Source organism: Oreochromis niloticus, linkage group LG11 (assembly GCF_001858045.2).
Source record: "Oreochromis niloticus isolate F11D_XX linkage group LG11, O_niloticus_UMD_NMBU, whole genome shotgun sequence".
Lineage (NCBI taxonomy): Eukaryota > Metazoa > Chordata > Actinopteri > Cichliformes > Cichlidae > Oreochromis > Oreochromis niloticus.
In genome coordinates, this window is record NC_031976.2 from 25329387 (window position 1) to 25353795 (window position 24409).

General features: G+C 40.2%; 1 protein-coding gene across 1 annotated transcript in view; it reads left to right on the forward strand.

Annotated features, from left to right (window-relative positions):
• Window positions 1–24137, forward strand: part of tmem145 (transmembrane protein 145) — a 40738-nt gene extending 16601 nt beyond the window's left edge. Inside the window, exons 4-15 of the mRNA XM_005463933.4 lie at window positions 682–768; window positions 1406–1507; window positions 8896–8980; window positions 9535–9606; window positions 12378–12446; window positions 13064–13144; window positions 13469–13547; window positions 14971–15064; window positions 17966–18138; window positions 18872–18992; window positions 19340–19528; window positions 21522–24137. Coding sequence (XP_005463990.1) covers window positions 682–768; window positions 1406–1507; window positions 8896–8980; window positions 9535–9606; window positions 12378–12446; window positions 13064–13144; window positions 13469–13547; window positions 14971–15064; window positions 17966–18138; window positions 18872–18992; window positions 19340–19528; window positions 21522–21761 — 1392 coding nt within the window. The 3' untranslated portion in view covers window positions 21762–24137. The remainder of the gene's footprint in view (window positions 1–681; window positions 769–1405; window positions 1508–8895; window positions 8981–9534; window positions 9607–12377; window positions 12447–13063; window positions 13145–13468; window positions 13548–14970; window positions 15065–17965; window positions 18139–18871; window positions 18993–19339; window positions 19529–21521) is intronic.
• Window positions 24138–24409: the final 272 nt, after the last annotated feature.

The following is a 24409-nucleotide window of genomic DNA, read 5'->3' on the forward strand; positions in this document are numbered from 1 at the left end:
AGCTATGTGGTCCAGCAGCATGTGTGGAAATGAAGCATCTGATTTTTAAAGTTTCTTGTGTTGTTGTGTTGTTTAAACTAGGGCGAATTTCAGAGTTGGAAATGGCTATAACAGTTATTTAGGTTATGAAGTGTTTTGCGGCATATTGGAAAATTCCGTGCTAAAATGGTTTAGAACAGCAAAAAAAAAAAAAAAAAAAATGACCCAAATACAGTGAATTTCTTGGCTGGTGCACTAAAGTAATTTGGTTGGTGGTGTATTCTTCTTCTCCCTGACATCTTGTGACACACAGACATCATGTTGAGATATTTTCAGTGCACTTACAAACAGCACATCATTTCTCAGCTTTCAGTCAGTTTCTCGTGTCAGATTCTCTAAATCAAACGCTGCGGCCCTTATACTTCACACAGCTTTTAACATTAATGTCAAACAGTCAGACAGGGAACAGAAATCCACTGCAGAAGAGTCAGAAAACATCAGTTTTATTTGCAGCATTCAAACAGACCAGAAGCACATTTTCAATCAGATTTCAACTAAAGTCACCATGAATTCTGTGCACTGAGAAATCTCTCTCTGGGAGCCCAACAACTGTGGGTACATCTTGTCCTGAGGTTTACTGAAAAGCACTTCGTGAGAGGCTTTAAAAACTTGTTTTGATTTTTCTGTGTCCGCTGATGTCAGAACTGCTACCAGAAGGAAGCCGTGCTGAGGCCCGAAAACAACCAGGTCATCAACCTCACCACACGCTACACCTGGTCAGGCTGTGTGGTAAGAGCATCACACAAAGACAGATTTATATATACACGCACAGTTGCACTCTACAGCATCTTGTCCCTAAGCGAGAAACAAAGCAAATCTTTGGAAATCCAGTGCAGGGATGCTTTTCTGTATTTGAAGTTGACCACTGAGCTCTTGAACAGCATGTGTGTCTTTCACAGAGTATGATGTTTTCTCCTTTTATCATCCGACAGTTAAGCATATTTTTTTTGTTCCTATTGTATACACTTCTGCAATGTAAGACAGCAAATCAGTAAACCGAGAGGGAGTGAAAGCTAAAGGCGAGTAATGTGTTTGCATAACATTTTACTTATTTACATTTTTCCTCTGGTAATGATGCATCTCAATCAAACAGAAACGTTCCCAAAGATCTTTCTTTACTTTAACACTTTTTTTAACCAAGCAACACAAAGTGTGTATTACTTTAGAATGTGTGACTAACAGCATGACTCTGTTGTTGTTGCGGTTACTGGATCTTGTTGCCACATTTCAGGCTACACTGGGGTGTGAAATATGTTTGTATCTTGATATTTCAGGCTCCAAAATCTACTATGACAGCTCAGTGTCTCTGTGAGGCAAAATGTGCTGCATTTCTGGATACTAATACATGCATTTCTTCCCCTCCCAGGTGGAAGGGGATGGAAACGAGGAGGTCCTGAGCTGCGTGGGTGGCCGCAGCTTCCGCTCGGTGAGGGAGCGATGGTGGTATATCGCTCTCAGCAAGTGCGGGGTAAGCACTGACCTCTGACCCTCCACAGCCTTCCCTGACCTTGCTGCCCTGATTTTCTTTAGAAAGAGCAGGTTCACCACCAGACAATGCCGTGGTGACGCAACACCTTTTTAAATGCAAAACACAGAGAGAGCTCACAAGCAAACCCACTCCTGTGGACAGGTCTGTTTGTGTTCTAAGACAAACGCACGTCATTACTGCCATCATCCTCCACGTCATCGTCTAGTCTATCCCTTAGGGTGACACCGAGGAAGCAGGGAGTTATATTCTTGTCTTAGATACCAATAAATTGATTGAAATGCTTTTTTTTTTTTTTTTTCTTTGCATTCAGGCGGAAAGCTCATACATTTCTGGTGCAAACAGCTGAATCAGATATTAAAATAGGAAAGCTCAGGCAAAAATATATCCAGCATACCCCGAGGAGGGCTCTGGGAAATATTGGATATTTTAAGGCTACTTTTTTTGTGCTGCTTCCCAATAAATTTTAAATCAACGTGAGCATAATTTCTGTCCCAGTGTATGCTTACCCATTTGGGCATTTTGCACCAGGCTAGACTTTAAATAGTGGAAGTAAAAATATCTAAATAGGCAAAAAAGAATTATAACCCAGTGATTTAGAGTAGTGATTCAAGCTCCTAACCAGTTAGACAGATACTCTTACAAACATTTAGAAACTGGTCTTCAGATAAGGATTATGCCGCATGTTACTTTAAAGATTTGTGCGTAAAATGCCACACAGACACCCCTAAACTCATCTCCTCAGATGTTACAACCGATCCTTTATCTGTGTATCTGTCTCTGGATTTCCGCCTGACACTCTGAAGTGCCTTATCTCTCCCTTCATACTGCTACACTTTCTGCATCAAAGCACAGAGACTCCGAGTATGCAGCCGTCTGCTTCGACTGAGTTAAACATGCCTTGTGAGGCCTCCACTGTAGCTGACTGGCTCGCTTTGGGGACGTTGACGCATTGTGTTGTTTTATAATGGGATCAGTGTTGTGGTAATGGTGTGCTGGAAGAAAATGACCAAAGTGCTAGCTGTGGTGTGTTGTTTGTTGAGTCTAGGCCAGGGCACCCTGTCCAGAAATTATGAGCCCGGATGATGATAGCTCAGTGATGATATATCCTCCTTCAGTCAAGGACAAATCCCAGGGATGGCTGTGTTTTTTGTTGTTGTTTATTTATTTATTTTTTATGAATGCAGGTAAGAGAAAGTGTTAAATATCTGCTGATCGTGTACCACAGTATGCCTGCTTATCAATGACACACTCACCTGTACGCGAGCATGTCATGCTCCGATTCTGTGTGTAATTGTGTGTGAGCATTCCTGGCCTTGTATTTTTTTGGGGAGGGGTGCGTAGGGTTGTTTTTGTGCTGCCACTTGAGAGCCCTAGCTGAAGAGGGATATGATTAGAATGGATGCTTCCTGGAGAGTATGGTTTAGTGTCACGCCAGCATCCGCTGAAAGACACGCTGCCTAATGCTGTTGGACTTGAGAATAAAGGCTCGACTCCACTCCTGGGGAAATATGCATGCTACGTCCCGCAGCCAATTTCCACCCCTCGTCTCTCACTGCTTGCGTTCTCGCTTCCGTTTTGCTTTCACACCTCTTCATCTTTCTTACCTCTGTCACTCACAATCTTTAGCTGTGTCTCTCTTTCAACTCTGTCACCAAGCTGTGACGCGCTCCACGCCATTTCATATCTATTTACTCCTGCGTCTCCTGTTCCTCTCTGTCAGCCTGTCCCTAATTGTGTTTCTCCTTTCCATCTTGCAATCTCACTGGTCTCATTTCTTTTTTGCCTCTCGCTCATTTAATGCATTTTTCCCAGCACCTTCACTTTTATCTGCTACTCCCCGTTTCCCACTTTGTTCCTGTTTCTCTCTTATCCGGCTCTTTTTTTGTTTCGTGTACTTTCCATCTCACTCTTTACCTGTGGAAGTGGGTCTAAATCCAAATCAGCTCCTAAGTCCTTAAAACAAGAGGACGTCTGTTCTCAATTCCCTCGCCAGCATGAACTGGTAAAATGTGAGGCTGATCTTTATTTAACATTTCCAAGCAATTTCACTTGATTAATTATAGCAGGAAACCTCAAGGCTGCAAATAATTATTATTTCATCAGGGGAGGAAAAAAAAAGACATTCATAAATAAACTTCAAGTCATCCCAGAATTTCACATGATGATTCATAACATCGAAACTTTTACAAAGCTTTACAAAAAAATCCTTGTTATTATACTGTTGTCATTAGACTGTTTTGAAAAGTTGGTGTATTAATAAAACTTGTTATGTAGAACTAATTGGGTACCATCAATAGAAAGTGAAGAGAAAACAGAGCAAATGCAGAATAATTACTTGCATTTGTACGAGCAACTGTTGTCGGAGCATTAAGTGTTGTGTACTTTCAAACACAAGTGAAGATCTAGAAGGCTTTGAATTGCTGTAATCAACTTTTTCTTTATTATTCCAAGCAGAACTACTGCTAATGAAGCAAAATTACTTCAGCAGGGAACCAAGAAAGAACTGAAATTAGGCTGGCTGTAAAGAGGCAGGGGTTAAAGAAACGGCCAGAATTTTGCAGCTGTCAGCTTGGCCGAGCGACAAATCACAGCTACTGCATTTTGTCCAGGTTCTCCTGTTCTAGACGGGGAGCCAGTTTGGACATGAAACATCGCACTTGTTCAGTGTAATAAATAACAACAACAAAAAAATAACAGGATTATCTGACAGTGTTATGAGTCTGCTGGCAGATATATTTACCCATATAAAAAAAATCAGACTTTGTGATTTGTAGATTGTAGTAGTAGTTACGGTGTGAACACAGAGTGAAACAGTTAAAACTGTGATTCTAGTAACATGTTCCTACAGTACACAGTGTATGCACCATCTGTGTGTGAGCTGCAACTAACGTTTACCTTAACGATTATGCGCTAATTACTTTTTTCATCAACTATCAGCTCACTGTCATCACAATTCCTGAAAGTGCAAAGTGATGCCAACACCTAAACATAAATTATATTATGTTATTTTACATTGTATAGATAAAAAAAAAAATATGTGGACAGGATCAATCGCTGAAGAAACCTAACAAAAAAAGGGGAAAAATGATTTCCTTTGCTGTGCTGTCTGCTATTTTACCCATCTGTCACTTTCTTCTTCACTCCAAGTTAAAAAAATCCATTCATATGATAAATCGCCACCACAAAGGGTCATGGAGCAGTGACTCTGGCAGGGAATCTTTTTAAAGGGTTTGCATGTTTTTATATTTTAAAAGCCTAAAAGATTTTGCAGCCATGATACAGTATATTTCTGTGTTTTGTCCCACACTGATACAGGAGTGTACTTTTTGGCCTGAAGGTGCTTATCATGGTCTGGGCTCTGCTTGTTAGATCTATAAAAGGAAATCTTAATCTGTTGATCTGGCTATCTGAGTTTGTTGTTGAAGCATTTCTCTGACCGTCTGGCAATTTCAGTATGAGTTGTAGCACCAACTGCGAGTCAGGCCTTATCTCCCGACATCCATGCCTGACCTCACTGATACTTCAGTACCTGGCTGTGAGAAAATCCCCTGCTGCGGTCAGGTTATAAAATCCTGTGGCAGGCCTTCCTAGAAGAATGGCTGCTATTTCAGCATTATGGGAGCTTTCACCTAAATTTTAATAACCACTTGAATTTACTGGTCATGCTTATTGCTACAAACTTGTGAAAGCAGATGTTTAATGGCCTCTGTAGCTTTAGAGAAGCAAATGATGCTTAAATAATCATAGTCATCAGGGCTAAGCTGACTTTAGTCAGGGAATTACCCAAGTAGATGCTATAATATTGCTACAGTGGTTTGGGTTTATGGGAGGCAAACGGAGACTACAAGTCAGGATGTCACAGATCGATCATCAAATACAGCAGCTTTAGAAACCATCTGATCTTGACTGGTTGTATGTTGGACTTCACAAATGTTCAAAAAAGTCATTCTGTTAATTAACTTCAATATTACCAGGCTAAGGGGTCTTATCCCACCTTCTCTTTATTTCTTGTAAGAAATAAATCAACTCTCATTTAAAAAAGTGAGTTTTTTTTAAGAGTCTAAGTCAAGATATTGAGATCATCATACCACAAAAAGAGTTTAGTGAATGTTACTAATGATCTGGACCATGAACTTGTGTCTGTGCTTGTCTGAGTGCAGCATCCAGCATTACCAACATTTTACATCAGAGAAAAACAGCAGTGCTGGTTGGAGTCATGATTATCTGATGATGATTTGTTTTATTCATGTAAATAACACACAAAAGTTAGTCTTGGATTTTTACAGGGTTTCATTCTTGGGCCAGTGTGTATGACATCATCCATGCCTTGCTCAAGTAACATTAATCGAAAATGTTGCATACATTTCCACGGCTCTGCAAGTAGTATTTAAATCTGCATGGCAGATAAACTACAATCAAGTCCCAATTAAATGAAGGGCTGGATGACTTGAAATGTTCTAATTCTAAATTCATACTAAACTGAAGTTACTGTATTTTTAAAAACCTTAGAAACACATTCTGGATGGCATTACCTTGGCCTCCGGTACTACTTTGAAGAGCCTTGGAGGCATTTTTGAAAAGGATACATCTTTAAACTCATACATAAAACTGACTATGCAAACACAATTTTTGGAGAAAAAAGGTTTGTTGCACTCAAACGCTACCCAAACATTTACGTTCCAGAGGCACACTCTCTCAAAAGACTCAGAAATCCTTTGAAAATATTGTTATCTGCAGCTTAAGGGATCAGAAGTTGTATCAGACTGTTTTGATGTTGGGTGAGAACACCTTCAGTGTGCGATACATCAGTGCGGTACGTCGAAAGTGGGTGCCTTTTACACCAGAAACCACCCAGCAACCTTAAACTCATCTGTGAACCCTGTGGAGAGAATTCCTGCAGTGAAGTGCCACTTCTTCCCTCATCTCCCCTCTTTCCCATGCATCCATTTCTCTCTCTCCCTTTTTTGCATTTTCTTGTTTCCTCAGCCTCGCTTTCTCTCTACCTGTATTTTAAACTTTCTCTCTCCACATCTATCACTCTCCTTATCTCTGTCTCCTTGCTCTTTGTGTCTGTATTGATTTTGTGGCAGTGCACGCTCCACGCTTCTCGCCCTTTTTTGATAGAGGGAGTGAGATGGAGTCTCAGGCTGCCAAATGAAATCAAAGTCTTTTCTCTCCCCCTCCCTCTCTGGTCCCTCGCTCGAGCAACAAGCGCGAACTCCATCGGCTTTGAACTTGCGTCTGTGAAATGAGCTCTCTGTGCTCTGATTGTCAACCCATCTTTGTGCCCTTTCTCTTGTTCTTGCTCCCCATATGTCTTTTTTCTCACCTCCCAAATTCATTTCAATTTGATGCTTTTTGTGTTGAGAAATAAACATTCACATTAACCCAATATTGGCTTGCCACAGGGGCATGCTAGTTTTCTTTGTGGTGTCTCTCCTGACTTAAATAAAACAAATATTCTCTCTTTGTGATAGCTTTCATACCACTGCACCGTCGGGCAGTTATATCAGATCAACATTTGAAGATATTGAGCCTAACAAATAATTAAAATCACAGTATTAATAATTGAGACCAAGAATACTCAGAGAATTAAGCAAGAGAAAGCTGTTGCTATGGATATGATCTTTTCATACTTCCTGTTAATTTGAGCATCTCTGGATTTGCAGCAGGAGGATCGTGAGGTGCGCTGAGGCCAGCTCGAAGAATGACTAAATGACACAGTTGCATTCAGTTGTAATCAGGTATACCATACCTGTCTCCTCATAGTAAATTACCAGATATGCACCAACTGCCATTTTCTTAGTCGAGTCCATTTTTTTTTCTGGGAACAATAACTTGCAGCATATGCAAACAATAAATAAATAAATACAAAATATAATTTTCATAATAAAAGAAATAATTAAACTTCACTATTTCCCCCAAACTGGAGAAGGTTACCGAAACGTCTGCCACTTAATCAGCTGAAAATAAATCACTCTGCTACTGGAACGAGGCATAGATAATTAACTGAAAACGAATTGCTGTGCACCCACCTTTACCTGACATGTTTTTCACCTTACCAAACAAAAGCAGGTGCAACATATTTATATAACAAAACAATTGTCAGGTACTTAACAACATTTTTCAATATATGCGTAACTTCACCAGGATGTTGACCCTTTTTTCACTCATCTCCATAATTTTCCAAGTATCTGGTTTGATGCTTTGTTCATACTGAGGCTGCAGGCTTGTGGCTGGCTCCTGAGCTCAGGGTGGCTTTGTCCAGTTTTCCTTTGTAACCTCTTTCAAAAAACCCATGCTCAGCTGGGTGGAAGTGATTTAAGTGCTGGAATAAGTTTGTTTTCATGAACATTTTCATGGTGGTCCCCCATAATTTACTTTCACAAACTTAGTTTTTCATTTTCACAGTGAAAAGCCTCCATGCTAATGGCACGCCAGCATGTCTAAATATTCTAAATATGCATGTATTTAAATATATATATTTTGGGTTTCTAAGACTTTAATTATGACAGGCGTTTGAGAGTAAACAGGAAAGGTGGGAGAGCGGGGCAAGGTAAATGGCAAATGGCACACGGTGGAACCGAACTAAGGCCTCTGTAATAGCCTTGAAGCCCATGAGCTTATGGGTAAATATTTGACTGCGACACTGTATGTGGTGCGCATACATGAAAGGGAGCTGCTCCTAATCTATAATTTACAACAATGTACTGCAACCATTAACTGTATAGCTATAATGGTATCACTCATTAGTCTAACATTGTTATTCTTTGGAGGCATATTTGGAGGAGAAAGCTTCCAGCTAATGCTAGCAAGTTGGTTAGCTAGGTTCACACAGTTAAGTAACAAACAAATGCATACAAATAGGCCACAATATGACTCACCTAAACTTCTTGGGCAAGTTCTTGATACAATTAGCTGCAAAGAAAGCTAAATAATTTGTCAGCTAAGCACATTAAAAATGCTTCACAAGGGCCCAAGTACACAAAAACAGTCAAGGAGTCGAACAGGCGGCTAATGTCACTCGATGCCCATGCCCCTAATAATAATTTAGCTCTACTAAAATTTAAATGGGTAAGTTATGAAAAATTCACCCACCCCATATGGTTGCATACAGGGTAAAAAATAACTATAGAGACCAAAATCATTTTTTGGAACTAGCTGTAAACATGTTTACTTCCCCTCTAAAGTAATTCTGTGGGAGTGGATTTGCTTTTTGGAGCCAGCCTTGAGTGACCATTTGTAAAAGCAAAATATCCCCCAAATTATTTTTTATAAAGATCATAAATAAACATAGTGCATTAATATTTTGTACAAATCTGCTAACCATGCACTGTCCACTTCTGCTGGTCTCTTATGTCTTGCAGGGAGATGGCCTGCAGCTGGAGTATGAGATGAAACTGACCAATGGCCAGTCTTTCTGGACGCAGCATTTCTCTGCTGACGAGTTTGGTAAGAGTGATTAGACTGAAAGTGAGAGATTATGGAATGAATCGCTGATGGCACAAGCCTACACCACTTAGCACGGCCAATAAAGCACCCTCAACTGAACAAATTACACAAACGACAATAATGAAGGGATGGCTGAATGAATTAATGATGATAGATAAACTCAGAGGAAGGGATGAAAAGAAGAAAAGAGGGCCAACATAGCATCTGAATTAATTGTTCCTACATCTCTAATGTTTCCATCTATCTCTCACACTCTTGCTCTACTGTAACTGCCTCTCACTTTTTCTCATTTAATCCAATATCCATATCAAGCACCCTCCTCTTTGGATTTATTGTCCCTTGTAAATTATCTGTCTTTCCCTCATACTTTCTACTTTCTTTTATTGATCTGAACACTTTGTATACCTTATTTACTCCTTCTTCCTTTGCATCTAAACCCACTGTGTATCTTGTACATTTGCCTTCTTCTCTTTCATATTTCTATTTCTTCCTTCCTCCTCAATTTTTCTCCCTTTATCACAAGTTTTCTTGAATTTTCCTTCCTCCTTTCACAGGCATCTTGGAAACAGACATCACGTTTCTGATCATCTTCTCCATGGTGTTCCTTCTCTCCTGCTACTTTGCCTGTAAGTACTGCCTTTTATTTCTCTTTTTTAATGTGATAGGAATTCAAAGCCCCCCAGAAATGCAATTTTTGTGTCAGATCTATTATAAAATCTACATGGTTTCTTGATGGGATGGGAGTAAGTTCTCGTGTTTCTTCAGATAAGTAAAGGTGGAGCATGTGCCGTTTTCTCTTTGGGCAGAGACTGAGCATGAGCAACAGGGAAGCAGGAAAGAGGAGACGGTGATAGCGGGGCTTGGTTTTCATGTAAAGGTGAACGGTTGAGTGGAGAAGGTAGCTGCAGCCTTAAGGTTACTGAAGCGAGTTTGTCACGTAAAGGTCAAAGCTGAAATAACCCTGAAGCAACTGAGAACAACAGCTTCTGGCAAAATCCCCTGCTTTCTTCATGTCGGGCGTTTCTGTGCTATCATATGCATATCTTCCTTTTTATAAACTGGCAAGGTGGCAGAATCACTTGTATTGCACTTAATCTGTAGTTTGCTTCTCTAGACTATTAAAATTAAACATCCATTTAATGATCTTTGGACCCAATGAGGCGCTTTTCAGATTAAGAATGGAAGATTGAATCGCACAATCTTTCACAGCACTGAGAGTCAGATTTAAATTTTTTCAAGTCTGCCTACTAAATTAAGTTCTGGTGAGATTTTTCTGTTAGCTCTGTTAACTCTCACTTCTTTGTCCAGCTGTGAACTAAACTGATGCATGTGTTTTTTTTAACCATGTGAATGCTTTTTCTGACATCTTCATTGGGGTCCTTACTGACGCGGGGTCTTGACATAGACTTCCTTCTGAAAATCTTCAGAGGATTTTAAATGAAACAATCAAGATGTGGCTGAATTGACTTTTAGCTTTAATTCAAGGATTTCAACAAAAGTATTGCATTAACTGTTTAGCAATTGTAGTCAATTTTATATATCATTTTTAGTATAGAGATGTAAAATTGTGTCATTGTCTTTATGAACATAAAAGAAAAGCCATATAACTCAATTACCAAACAGAATGCAAGGATTTCGCCTTTTATTTGACTAAAAATGAAAACAAAAAAGAATGATAAAAAGAAAACATCTCAAATTTTGAAATGGGTAAATATGTGTGTTTTGAAGTATATATTCCTATCTGAAATTTGTTGACAGAAATAGACTTCAAAAAGTTGAAACAGGGTAAAAGAAAACATGGAAAAGTTGTGTAATGTTTAAAAAACCCTTAGTTGAATCTACACATATACACACATACACACACACACACACACACACACACACACACTGTTGTAACAGATTGGCTGTTTTTACCTTTGGTCGCTGAAACTATTTTCCCTGCAGTTTTTTTTCTTCCTGTTTGATGTTGCATTTACTAAAGCCAAAAATGTGTCCAAACAACAGATGCAGATTTTTAATTTGGCACAAGCTGCTCGAGTTGCACAGTGGGCTCGGTGTTTGAGTTTTTCCCTCCATGATGTTACCATGGCGCAGGCTGGACGGGGCGGGCTCACGTGACGACGCACTCAGTACTGTTTTAAAGGGGACGGTAAATACCGGCGGGAGTATTAACAGAATTCGAAAACGGCAACAAGAAAAACGAAACAAACTCAAAAATAACCGACGTGGGCAAGATTACGTCAGTTAGAGGTTCTGACTGTTGGTTTTAGTTCTCTTTGGATTAATCCCCCTGCTCCACTTGAGTCTCTAGTGGAAATCACTGCATGCTCTCAGAAACACTTCTGAACACTGTTTGTTGCTGCATCCATAAAATGCAAGTTGCAATACTACTACGCAGAAAAAAAGCACTTGTAAACAGGATCCAGAAATGCCTTAGCTTCTCTGGGCTCAGCTCATTAAAGGCTGACTGAGGAGAACTGGAAACTGTTTTCAAGTCTGAATAATCAAAAATGTAATATCTTTTTAGAATTCATGGACACTTTGCCCGATAGAGTACAGAGGAGAGGGCACTTGTTAATGGCACACAGTTCAAAAGACGATGAGGGTGAAAAAGTAAACGTGGGATGGGTAACTTGCACATCTGTATGCAGCATTAATACTGAACCACACATGCAGATTTTGGAGCAGCGTGTCCTGTCATTGAGATTAAGGCTTTGTTCTTTAGGGGAGACCTTGCTTTATTATCACCACATTCTATACATATTACAGCAACGTGTCTCCGTTGTAAAAAAACAGGAACAGAAAGCTTGAGAGACGTGCACTCGCCTAGAGGGGAAAAAAGCCCAACAACAGTGTTTGCAAAAGCTTCAAAGGGCTATAAATGAATATGAAGTTTTTGAGAAATGTGTCTCTTTAAAAAATATCATTAGCACCTGCAAAAGTCCCAGGAGGATCCAGCAACACTTGGCTGGCTAAGCCTACTGTAATACAGGAGAGCTAAAAGAGTGTGATCGTTTATGACCCTTCTTCTCCCTATAAATTTTCCCCCCAGGCCACTGCTGTTTGCCGGAGTGTTTTGGTAGTAAAATAGGCTGCTTAAATACGCATTAAGAATATTTCCTCTCGGATTATGTGGCGTGAACAGAGAAGATGTATAAGGCGTCATCTGGAGATGTGCATCGCGAGATGGATGCATACTAATGATCGCTTCCGCCCATTTATCTGGCCCGTTCCCTTGTTCTTGCTCTTCTCTTCTGCCTCCCAGTCTCTGTACCTCTCTCGCTCTCCTTCGCCATCTGTCAGTGTATCCTCATCCTTTTTATCTTTCCCCAGCACACACACCTCTGTCACCTTTATCTCTTGTTATTTTATTTATTTATTTATTTTTTACCTGTAGACAATCTGAAGGGAAGACAGCTTCTTCACACAACCTACAAAATGTTTATGACGGCAGCAGGTGTGGAAGGTGAGAGCTTCTGTCCTGAACAGACACGCACACTGACAGAACACACACACTCGAGATGACTGAGCCGCTTGCACGGTTGCAGCATCTCACACCTTAATCCCCACTTCAAGAGCACAGATATTATCGCACTTATTAGCCTCTGAATAGGACCTACTGCAAACAGTCGCCCTGTGCTACGGTGTTTAGTGGAGCATGCTGTTACTGATGAACCCCCTCCCCGCTCTCCTCATCCTATCCTCTTCTCTTTCTTCACCCCCTTATCTCACTTTCTTCTTTCTTGCCTGCTTGTCCTCTCTCTAAATCCCTTCTCGATTCTCCTGCCACCCCTGAATTCGCTTTCACCCTCTCCTCCCACTTCTCTCAAGGCTTTTGCTCCTTTTATAAATTCCTTCTTCTTTTCTGTCTTGCTTCCCTTCTCTCCTCCCTCATTATCATCTCCCTGTCACCTTTGTTCTGTGTCTTTTCTTAACTCCCACATCTCTTCCTCTTATGGCTTTTCTCCTCTTCTGTAACGCCTGCTCACCCTGCTCTCTTTTCCCTCTTTTCTTCCTTCTGGTGTTTTTTTTGTTGTTTTTTTTTTAAATTTCTCTCCTCCCTGCATCCTTTCCACTTGGCAGTGCTCAGCCTGCTGTTCCATTGTGTCTACTGGGGCCTGTATGCTAGAGATGGAGTTGGCAATGGCAGCCTCAAAATACTTGGTGAGTTCCTCTCCTGTATCGATCACTGACTCAATGACTGACACTAACTCTGCACTGGAAAATCGCTCACTGCCCGAGCAGAATGAATGATAGGATGCTGATGGATGCGTGTGCAGCTGAAGAAATGTAATAGCTGGTTCGGCGTGCACAGGCTGGATCAGGCGTGATTGTACGCGACTGTGTGCGCGTGCAAAAATGTGTGCGGTGACCTGATTTTATCGTTCCCCTCTGATATCTCAGATTCGGAAACCACAACCTAATTACCCCTTCTGTCTCCTCTCTCTCATTTTCTGTCTCTCCCTCCACCTCTGTGACCATCTCCAGGGAAATTACTGTTCTCCGTCAGTTTCTTGGTGTTCCTTCTGATGCTCATATTGTTGGGCAAAGGTTTCACTGTCACCAGGTGGGCGCTTTGTCTGTGTGTACATGTATTATCTCACTACACTGCAGTGCTGTGTGCGTGTGTGTCTGTTTATACAAGCCTGTCACATTTTGTGGGTATTTTTATGCTGAGAATGTCACTCACTGTCAGCACGTACTGTCACCATGATGACTTGATGATGCCGGGTGACAGGAGTCAAAAAGTCAGTTAGGATGCTGCGTCTAATAATGTGGGCGAGCACCTGATGTGTGTGAAGGGATGTCATAGATAAATGATGTTATGGTGTGAACTTTCTGATGTTTTCATGTTGAGCTGAAACATTACCTTTGGCCCGCAGAGCCGGCTGACAGGTTTTTTTGTTTGCTCACTGGTTTCTGGCAAGGGTTAGCAGACATTTGCTTGGGACAGGCAGTTAGACAGCACAATGGATTATTTAAGAGTGCTTTTCTTCACTGGAATGTCAGCATTTATCCATCTTCCACATGGCTGGACAAATGCCCTGCTCATCCAGCTGTCATTGGTCTTGCCTGTTTTCGAATGCTGGATTCAAACTCCAGTTATCAAACGGGAGAAACATGCCAGTTTTTTCTTGACATCAGTTTCTGAGTCAGCTTTATGTGAGAAGAAAAAATCATGCAGCTATACGAGCTTGGTTTTTTACAAATCACGTCTGTTTATAAGGTATTTTTTCAAAATCTTGATTTTTCTTCTTCTGGCGAGTCATCATCTAAACATGTCAAAGTTTAAAGATTGGTATTGCTTTGGCTTGGCCCAAATGAAATCTCTTTTTTCATACTGAACCCACAGCAAAAACTTAGCTTGCAAGATTTTTAAGCTGGCTTTTTTGACTCTAGGATTAGATCCTCCTCTGGGTTCAGAAGATTTCTAGACGTATTAAACTCTCTTAAAACCCCAGTGAATAAACTGTACTGCTTCACAGCTAAGCATAAAGCAGAGCTATTTATCTGCAGCGTTTAACTAGTTGACAATTTGCAGATAACTACTCAACAACTTTGATTTCTTTTTTTCTTTTCTTTTTTTGTTGAGCGTGATGATGAATTAGCCGTGCAAAAAGATCTTTGAAATGCTGATGAAGGCTTAACGCTGAAATGCTTATTTGTTGACAGCTACAAATAGAGAAGCATTAATTTCTGTTTTTGCTCCATCCATAAGCCCGCAGCTGTTTTAAATATATAAATAGCAGAGAGTTTAATGCACACGTTATTTTGTGCTGTGTAGTTCTGAATAGCTCTTTTTTGATTAAGCTGTCTGCTTGAGTGTAAAGAAGCAAATGCAGGATTTTGTGTCTCTGTGTGTGCGTGTGTGTGTTTTGTGTCCTTAGCTTTCCTTTGTGTCTCTTAAAGTGTGTCATTGTATTTTCTTCTTATCTTCCTCCAACTTGTGTCCAACCTCTGACCCTGTGGTTTATCCTTGCATATCACAGGGCGAGGATCAGTCACAGTGGGTCTGTGAAACTGAGCATCTACATGACGGTTTACACAATCACCTACGTCATCCTCTTCATCTATGAGGCGGAGGTACTGTTTACACAATCACCAACACTGCTGGAAGGGACTGGAAGTTTATTTTTAATATCGATTTTATCTATACATATATTCCTAGCCAGCAGTATAGCATCACATTTTTAGAGCCATTTACTGTGCCCAGAAATAATCATGCTGACTTTTTCCACTATGTAAGGTTGACAGGCTTGTGATAATGTGAGTAGGTGTGCAGGGAAGTAGCTTGGCAGCTATAGTGTGGATTGTTGGCAAAATTTAGACACCATGCAGTCGACTGGCATAACTCTGATGCTCTTATTGTTTTAATTTGTCCAATAATTCTTTGGTAACAAAATGCCTGTGAAACTGTTCGGGAGCATCAGCTGTATTTTTGTTTTTATCACCAATTAGTTTTAGCAGACTGGGACATTTAACTAAGATGGTAAGCGAAATCTTAAACCTGCTAAACATTAGCACATCACAGCTGTAAAATGCTCAATAATAAAAAAAAATCTTAATTGTTAATGATGCTGATACAGCATGACCATAAACACGTGTAATTCATTTTTAGTTTTTAAAAGATTGCTGTACAAATCCATATTTGGGGGCTACGTGTGAGAATATTGTTGATGTTATTTACTTAAGCCTGAGCCTGTTCGGTCACTATTTGTTATATAGGTGGGGATCTTATATTAATTTTTTTGAACAGTCTGTTTACTATGTGGTGACTGAATAAATAAATATTAATTATCAAAATTGTGGTCAGGCCCTGTGATAGACTGGGCAGACCTGCTGAGGGTGTACCTTGCCTCTCACTCTGGCATCTGGGATAGACTTCAATTCCCCGAATTGGAGAAAGTTGAAGGAAAATGTATGGATGGATAGAAAATTGTTTTAAATTAATTGAATATTGATTAATTTGCTAATTCAACTATAGCTCCAGAGTCAAAATGAATTAATAATTATGCTAATAATGATTTAATATCAAGCATTTTCTGGTTTCAGCTTGTCAAATGTGTGGATTTCATGCTTTTTATAATGCTTTGGTTTTGAAGTCTTCAGTGGATAGAATGAAATTGTTTTTTTTTTTTTTGTATGGATCAATTAATTAAAGCAAGATTGATTGCTTCAATGGGGGAATAACTGAAAGAATAATCAACACTGAAAATATCCTTTAGTGCCAGTCCTGTGAACAGTGGCGATCAAAGCTTTCAGTTCAAATACGAAAACTTCCCGATCCCTTTGCCCTTCAGGTGTGACATGAAAACAGCATCTGAATTACATCTGGGATGATTGGGTACAAGATTTCTGACACGCCTAAACTCGACACAGCATCTGCACTTGTGTTATTGCTCTCTTTGGCTTTTTTAATAATCTCATAAATATTCATAGAAGAGTCGGGCCCATAGATCAGCGTGGGCCGTAATGGCTTTTCCTGTCAAGTTATTCATTACATTGATACATTACTAATTATGAAAATGCATCACGTTGATTGTAAAAACAAAATGCTGAAATTCATTGATGAGTTACAAATTTTCTATCTTGACAGAAACAACCAGGCAGTTCCCAAGTGCAACCACAACATTGATGCTTCCTTATGCTAGTGCATATAATGTACTCGAGCTCAGATCAAGAACCTTTAGAGTTTTCCTTGACAGGGACGTTAGACTTTGTAATCAGCCTCCACTCATTAATTCTTATGCCTCTCTAGGTTCCAGCTTCGATGAGCTTATGAATTAATAACAGACTCGTTGCATACATCTCTGCCTGCAGCAAAGTGACATGTAAATATGGTAAATGTAGGGACGGCGGATTACAGGACAGCACGGTGATGATACATTTGGCACAGTGTAGTGGAAGCTCACTGATAACTCTCACAATACAATATGTGGATCCGAGGCTGTGTAATTTCTCTGGTGCCTGCCCTCTTATATGGTCGCTGCTATTAAAGAGCTCAAAACTCCAGGGAGCTCCTGCTAAAAATAAGCTTAACTAGGTTACAATTGGAACTGAAAGGAAGACTTGTACACTGTTTCTTGGGTTGCAGTCAGGAATCTGCCAGGCCCTCTGGAATCAAAGCAGGGCTGTGTTCTAAGTGTTATAGCTGTCTGTTACCATATCTGAATGTGTGAAAGCATTTAGTGCGACTCTTTCCAAGTGTCTGAATGAGTAAAAACAATGTTGAATCATTTCTAATCATTCCTACTGGCGATTCCGGAGCGGTATTAAATGTGGGACAAAAGTGTTTGTACTTCAAAGTTTTATTTGTGCTTTAAGATTGAACTCGTGGCTGTAAAAGTGGGATTTAGTCACTCAGTCGAGTTCTGCCTGAATTTCCTTTTCACCCACAAATCACAGACAGACAACTACAAGCTGTTGTGGAAAACCTGTTCTCAAAATTCATGCACAGCACAACCACACATGTCCCTGCAGATTCAAATCTTGCATCTTCTTTGCTCATTCTTAAATTTATACAAAAATTGTGTACCCTATTAGATATTGCAATACAGAATTAAAATACTTCTTTATGACTCTCTGGTGTGCTGGGGAGGTTTCAAGCAGGTCCACACCAACTAGTCAGATCTATGCATTATGCAGTATGAGTAACCCTGGATGGCCCATGCTATCGTGTCACTGGACTGTGAAATGCAATCTAGTATCAGCAGATTCAAGCACATGCCCCAAATATACACATACAAAGCCGTGCACACAAATACCAGTGACCTAGTTGTGAAGTATCGGTGTCAAAGACTCACACTGGATGCTACAAGCAGAGCTTTGCCTCGGTCATCACAGTGGATCTACTGAACCATGAGCTATCCATCTTAGTAATTAAAGCACCAACTTCAGTATAAAGCTTCTTCCCTCCCTTTGTGTAAAATATTTTTGACTTGTTTTAATGTGTGTGGTAATTTTGGCATCATTTCCTCCTGCCAGTTCTTTGACCCAGGTGAAGTGCTGTACGCCTACGACAGCCCTGCAGGATACGGACTGATGGGCCTGCAGCTGGTTGCGTATGTGTGGTTTTGCTACGCCGTGCTGGTCTCCCTGAAGCACTACCCCGAGAAGCAGCCCTTCTACGTCCCTTTCTTCACCACATACACACTATGGTGAGACCTGCACTGCTCTCTGCGCTTAATAGCACCAGAGATGGTACTGGAGTTTTGATTGCACAAGTATTAAAAAAAATACACATTTCTCTGCTTGAGGACTCTCGATTTGAATAATTTATGCTGTTCTGTGGGAAAAAAGTGCACGAGAAAGCTCATGTTTTAGCTATCTGGGAATAAAAACGTGTTTACACAACTTCTCTGCAGTAGTGTACGGCCAAACACTTTTACCTCACATGGTTGCAGTGTATCATTGTTTCTGACTGCATGATTGCTAGACAATACTGTGTGTTTTTCTGAGTTGGTGAGATATCTTCTATTAGAATAATTTATGCTTCTTTATATGTGTGCCAGATATTCAGTGCTTTGTACTGGATCAGCTACATACTTCTACACAATCCTGAGGAAAAAAATCTTGCATATACACTGCTTAGTATCTCTAGCCATCACCCACATATATATATGTAACAGCAGAGGCTTGAAATGAAGAGTAGATTACAAAGACTAATATTATCTATGTATTTCTCCCTCATTGCAACCACAATCTCCCGCCTCATTATCCACATCTCTCCTCTTTCCGTCTTTATCTCTCTTATATGCTTTAAATCTTCTGCTCTCATTGCGTTTTTTTTCTCTCCCACCATCAGACCACATTCTTGTAGGTTTTTGGGGGTCTTTTTGTCTAATGTGCTTTCTTATTATTAACGTAAATGTGTTCACTTTTCTTCCTCAGGTTTTTTGCTGTCCCTGTTATGGCTCTGATTGCCAACTTTGGGATTCCTCGTTGGGCTCGGGAGAAGATCGTCAACGGCATTCAGCTCGGGATCCATCTCTACGCTCACATCGTCTTTCTTGTTCGTATCGATCGCACACTCACATGCAGACGAGTTCATATTATTTAAGTCACTTTTTCCGCTGTCAGTCATACATTATTTCTTACTTAACTTCCTCATGCTGGTTGTCTTTTACACACATCATTATCTTCCTTTTTCTCACCTTCGACACGTTATTATTTATTAATGAGCCCGGCTCAGGCAAATTTCCATTCGCATGCCTGCTCACTACATTCCTTGCACTTTCCTCTTCTCACTAGGATCTGGATGCGTGAAAGCTACTGTATACCCTGATTTTAAACTGTGTATATGTGTGTGTTTATTTTATATGCACATCTGTGTCATTTCCTAATCTGTTTGCTTTTTAGGTTATCACACGGCCTTCAGCAGCCAATAAGAACTTCCCATATCATGTACGGACATCCCAAATCGGGATTCTGCTGTCCAGTCCGAAAGGCGGTGAGGGGGCGGAGAGTTTTCCCCATCATGCCTATGGAAATAGCTCCTTCCTGGGAGACTCGCAACCCAACTTCACTGAACTTTTCTCCATCCAATCAGTAAGTGTAAACTGCAAGTTTTTATGTATATTTGAATTTATAATTGATATCCTAAACTGAAATTAGATATAATACAAGGAAATTGAAGATCCAGAAAACAAGCTGCTTTTATCAGAGTTACTGCACATGTACTTACATACTATATAGAATATAACTGGATCAGTTGTTTCCTAATCCTGTTCAAATGTGCACATTTCTGTGAAAACTGAAATTACCTGATTGCTTCACCCTAAAAAATTTCCATTAGTGTGATAATACAATAACTAAGGTAAAATGTTTACAGGGATTATTTCTTGGCAGAAACTTTCATAGCATCCTAAGTGTGACAGGCGAGTGACAGTGAACACAGACTGATATTAAAACACTTTGGCACAGTGAAATAATGCTTAAATAGGAACTTGGACCAGAAGTATTTTTAGTCAGATACATTAAAAAATCATAAAGCCCCTGACATTTAGGTGGTGCAACATATCTACAAACTGCAGTCCTCTCCTGAGCCACTTTAACTTCTGCTACCTCAGTGGGCAACTGAACAGCCACTGTTAAGTACTGATAGTGTTTTCAGCCTTTCTTGAACCTGAGTATTGATGATATCTGTGACAGCCTTAAGGATTTGTCTGTGGCTGTGGCAGTAGTGGTCCCTCGCTGTGGGGCACAGTGGGAAGTTGCATCTTTGCCTTTCCCACAGAACAATTTAAATGTGCGTGGTTGAACATTGCAGAGGTCGTGGATTAAAAGCAGTCTGCTGCTTACTCCTATCTTGTCCAGGTTCTCAGCTGCTTCAGTTTACAACACCCTGTAACAGCAACATTAAATGATGATCTTAGTGATGACACTAAGGTCAAACCCCACACAAGACACTTCACCCACCTGAGCCATAACTCAGCGAGTCATTATCTTTCTGTGGCATTACCTAAGTAGTATGGATTATCATCAGTCCTCATTTAAGTTGCTGATAGGAAGCTTGTTTTTCTGCCCCTACAGGTCGTGGTGTTCAGGTTTCAAGTTGCAATTTTCTTAGAATTGAGCCTCCTCTTGAAGCCCTTGACTGTGAAAATTGAGACCTGATAGATGAGTGCCATGTACAAACTCTATGTTGGTATATCCACACCTTGGACTTGTCTGCCAGGCCTGATTTGTTAGTGGAAACCAGCCAAGTTTCCAGTCTTTGGTTGATATTTGATGGATGCCGTGTCACTCAGGCTGTTGTAAGCGACTCTTCTCAAGCTCTTCATTGGTTTCTTGTGATGGATGTATCTGAAAGCTTCAGCTTCAAGTTGAGCTTGAAGACTTTCCTTTCCTTCAGCACCAGCAATCTAAACCGACTAGATAATCTGCCATTGTAGTCAAGACACATTTTGAGTGTGGTCCCACTTGCATTTCATCCACTGGACCACTAATTCTCCTGTACCTGTGTACTACAGACACCTCTATTAGGATTCATGCTTTCTGGAGTAACTGAGGAGGGATTCTGCCCCCTCAGGCACCTGTCAGGCCCACTAAGCAGGAAGATGGTTGGGTAGATCTGGGGCATTCATCACTGTGGGCTGCACTGGCCTGTGGGTTGAGTTGAGCCAGAGCCCAACAGCTGTAGTTACTGAGAACAATTAAACTTCCATCAGAGGCCTAGACACCTGGTAGATATTCAGAGAGCACAAGGTGTTACACACGCTTTCCAAAACACATTTTATACCTTTTTGTTTTCCACTGGTGTTCTTTCTTCTTCAAGAAGATATACTAGGTCAGACTAAAGACCCTCAGTCCACTATTGCTGTCTCTTCTGGTGTTATCATTCTGTTATTGGTAGTCATTAAAGACCACTGTTCCAGTCAGGTAAACCTGTATATGTTTAATTTCCCTCAAAGTATCTAGGGCATTTCGTACCGTAACTGATTTACTGATTGGTGTCTTCAAAGTCCTAATTTATGGCCAATACATATGCAGAGGATCAGACCATGATAAAATGTGAAACTCTGTTCTTCTTTTTTCCCAGGAACCGGTAAAGACGGTGGAGGAGACAGTGGCCCGTAAAGGGCCAGATGTGCAGAGAAATAGCGAACAGAAGATTATCACCACTGCTGCTGACTTGACGTCGATATTGCCCTCACCTCCGCCTCCAATACCCCCGCGCCCGGCCACACGATCACCCCCACTCCCACCCCGGCTTCCGTCCTTTACAGAGTATTTCAGCATGCAGAGTGGAGGGGGAGCAGGATTTGGAACAAAGGCATGAGATGGAGAGAAAGGCAGGACAGAGGAAGATGGGCAGTAGGGCGGGGGGAGCATGAAAGCAAGGACAGAATGACAATAAAAATAGAAATAGTGACAATAACTTAAGAAATATAGTGGAATTCAAAGTATTACACTTATGACAGAAAAGGTCAGCCGAAAAAAAAGAAATGAAAATGTTTGGAAGGACGAAGAAGAGATCACCAGAAAAGTGAATCCCTAAACGGTCGCTTTTCACCTTTGAATGGAAATGATCAGAATGGAGGAGTGAGGGGAAATGGCTGAGGCACAAGTACAGAGCTTGTTAAAGAATAAAGAAGCAATAAATATTTGATGTTGACCAGTAAAAGGCACACAGGGAGAAAGATGACAAAGTGGATGTAGCCAGAGCAATAGAATGATAGCTGTGCACAAAGCGGAAATGAACAGAATTCTTGAAATAGTTTTCACTCAAAAATTCATGAGGCATTGATGGTGTGCCTGAAAGAGTTTGTAAATAGCTAAACCCGGTGAGTGCTACCAATCTACATAGTTTTATTTATTAAAAAAAAAAAAAAGGAAAGATTTATTTTTGTTTTTTCCACATCATTAAATTGTAGTTGGTGCTGTGACCATAGAGAAATATCATGCCATTACATGTTCTGGGTTAATCTAAAAAAGGATTTTTTTTAATTTTTGACACTGTTTGATAAAACATAGATATATTTACTCTGTACGAAATCTGTTTGGTTTATTTATATTCTTATATGCCTCCATTGCAGCTGGCTATACTGGATTGATATGCTGATGTGTAACTGTAAATGTCACGTTTACTGTGGGCACTCCTAGGTACAGTGCTTGTAAAAACACGCATGTTTGTATTGTATTTCCTGTCTTAAAAACACTGATTATATGTACTCAACATGGCCACACAATATTTGCATATTGTGTGTATTGAACTCTTTCCTTTTGTAAATGCATACAATAAGCTTCAGTATATTTCGACTGGATAAACTTTGTTGTTACTCCAGTCAAACGCGTCTTGCGCTGTTTGAGACACAATATAAAACCAATGTTATATCGTTTTGTTTTTTTTTTTGTTGTTGAATTTTCACTAGAGTACAGAATATGCCTGTTCAAAAAAAAGAAGTCATTTCTGTGTATGTAGACGTTGGTGAATGTACTGATGCAATACAGCACAAGGACAGGGGTGATTTTCAAGTTACTGGAATTACTCTAGTATACCTTTTGTCAATTTTTCTTTTTGCCTCTCTTTGGCTTGCTTACATCTGACACATCCATGATTTAAAATCTGGAGGCTGCCTTTTTTTATAGAATACAAGTAACTTCATTCTCACCTCTGTCTCAATCCTGAAACACGAATATTATATTTGTCGGCTCCTCGCACCCGAATAAGTTACCCAGTGTGAAAAGCCGAACAAGTATCACTAGTTTTGTATCCCCTAATATTGAGCTATAACAAAAACAAAAAAAACCCTTATAGATGAACTGTGAAACAGAAACCGTGTACATTTCGTCTGTCCTGCATGGAGCACTTTAATGTTCCTGGTCTTAGTCTGTTTATTCGTGATGATGTCACCTTATAAGACTGCTTTGAAACCTGTATTCCTACAACATCGAGTACTATTCCAGATGCATACACCTGTAAATACAGTCCAAAAATGCCATCAACTGTCCAAACGTTTGAAGTTAACGTTTCATGCTTAGTCAGTGTAACGCAACACTGAATCTCACATGCTGGTAAGAATTATGTAAGGGTGTCATTGAGACTGAGTATACTTGACAAATTCAGTGTTTTTTTAATCTCGACCTTTCATTCATTTCTGGCTTATAAAATCTGTGGCTCTGCTAATTATCCACAGATGTGTCACTGGCAATCTTTCTGTAATGGAGTTTAGGCAACGTTAGGACTGTGGTGTGTACCTTGTAAGAGTGTAATCAGAGGTGTAACTTAGTCTGTGCAACTGAATGATACTTGAATTAGAGTATTAGCTGTTATTTCTGATTATGTGTCTGATTTGTATTTGGCATGTCTGCCATTTCGTCAGCTGTTGACCATTGTTATGGTTGCCATGACTTGACTGATAAGAAACCGGGTGACTCGACATACTTACTGAAATGTATCCCTGCTTCACCTTGTTTATAATGACTTTTAATTACAGAAATGACAGAAAGAACTGGGGACAGAGCGCGAAGAAAAGAGATTGTGTATGCATGACAGAAAACAGCACAGCTTTTAGGCTACTCAGAGTGATCTGGTTAAGAGCACATCACTAAAGCACCGTCAAATGCATTTTAATGGTGTCAAATAATAATTCTAAATAAGCTGTACATATACACTTTTTGCCAAAATAATAAAAAAAACTTTGGTTTTATTAGAGGCTTTGCCTGGCTTTGTGTGCTATATGGCTCCTGTGTTACAATCCAGTTAGGACAAGGGCACGTGTCCAAAGGAGTAAATCTAATATCTGTAAATCAAATTTAGAATCTGTTCTCATTACAAGTCCATTAAAGTAAAACACCACAGGGACAGACTCCAGCCTGCTCACAATCTGATGTAGGCTAGCCTAATTGTTTCACAGCCACTGCCAATATCCTGTTTGGTGACCCCTGAAGTACAGAGCCACAACAAAATGCCAGTGTCTGTGTTTG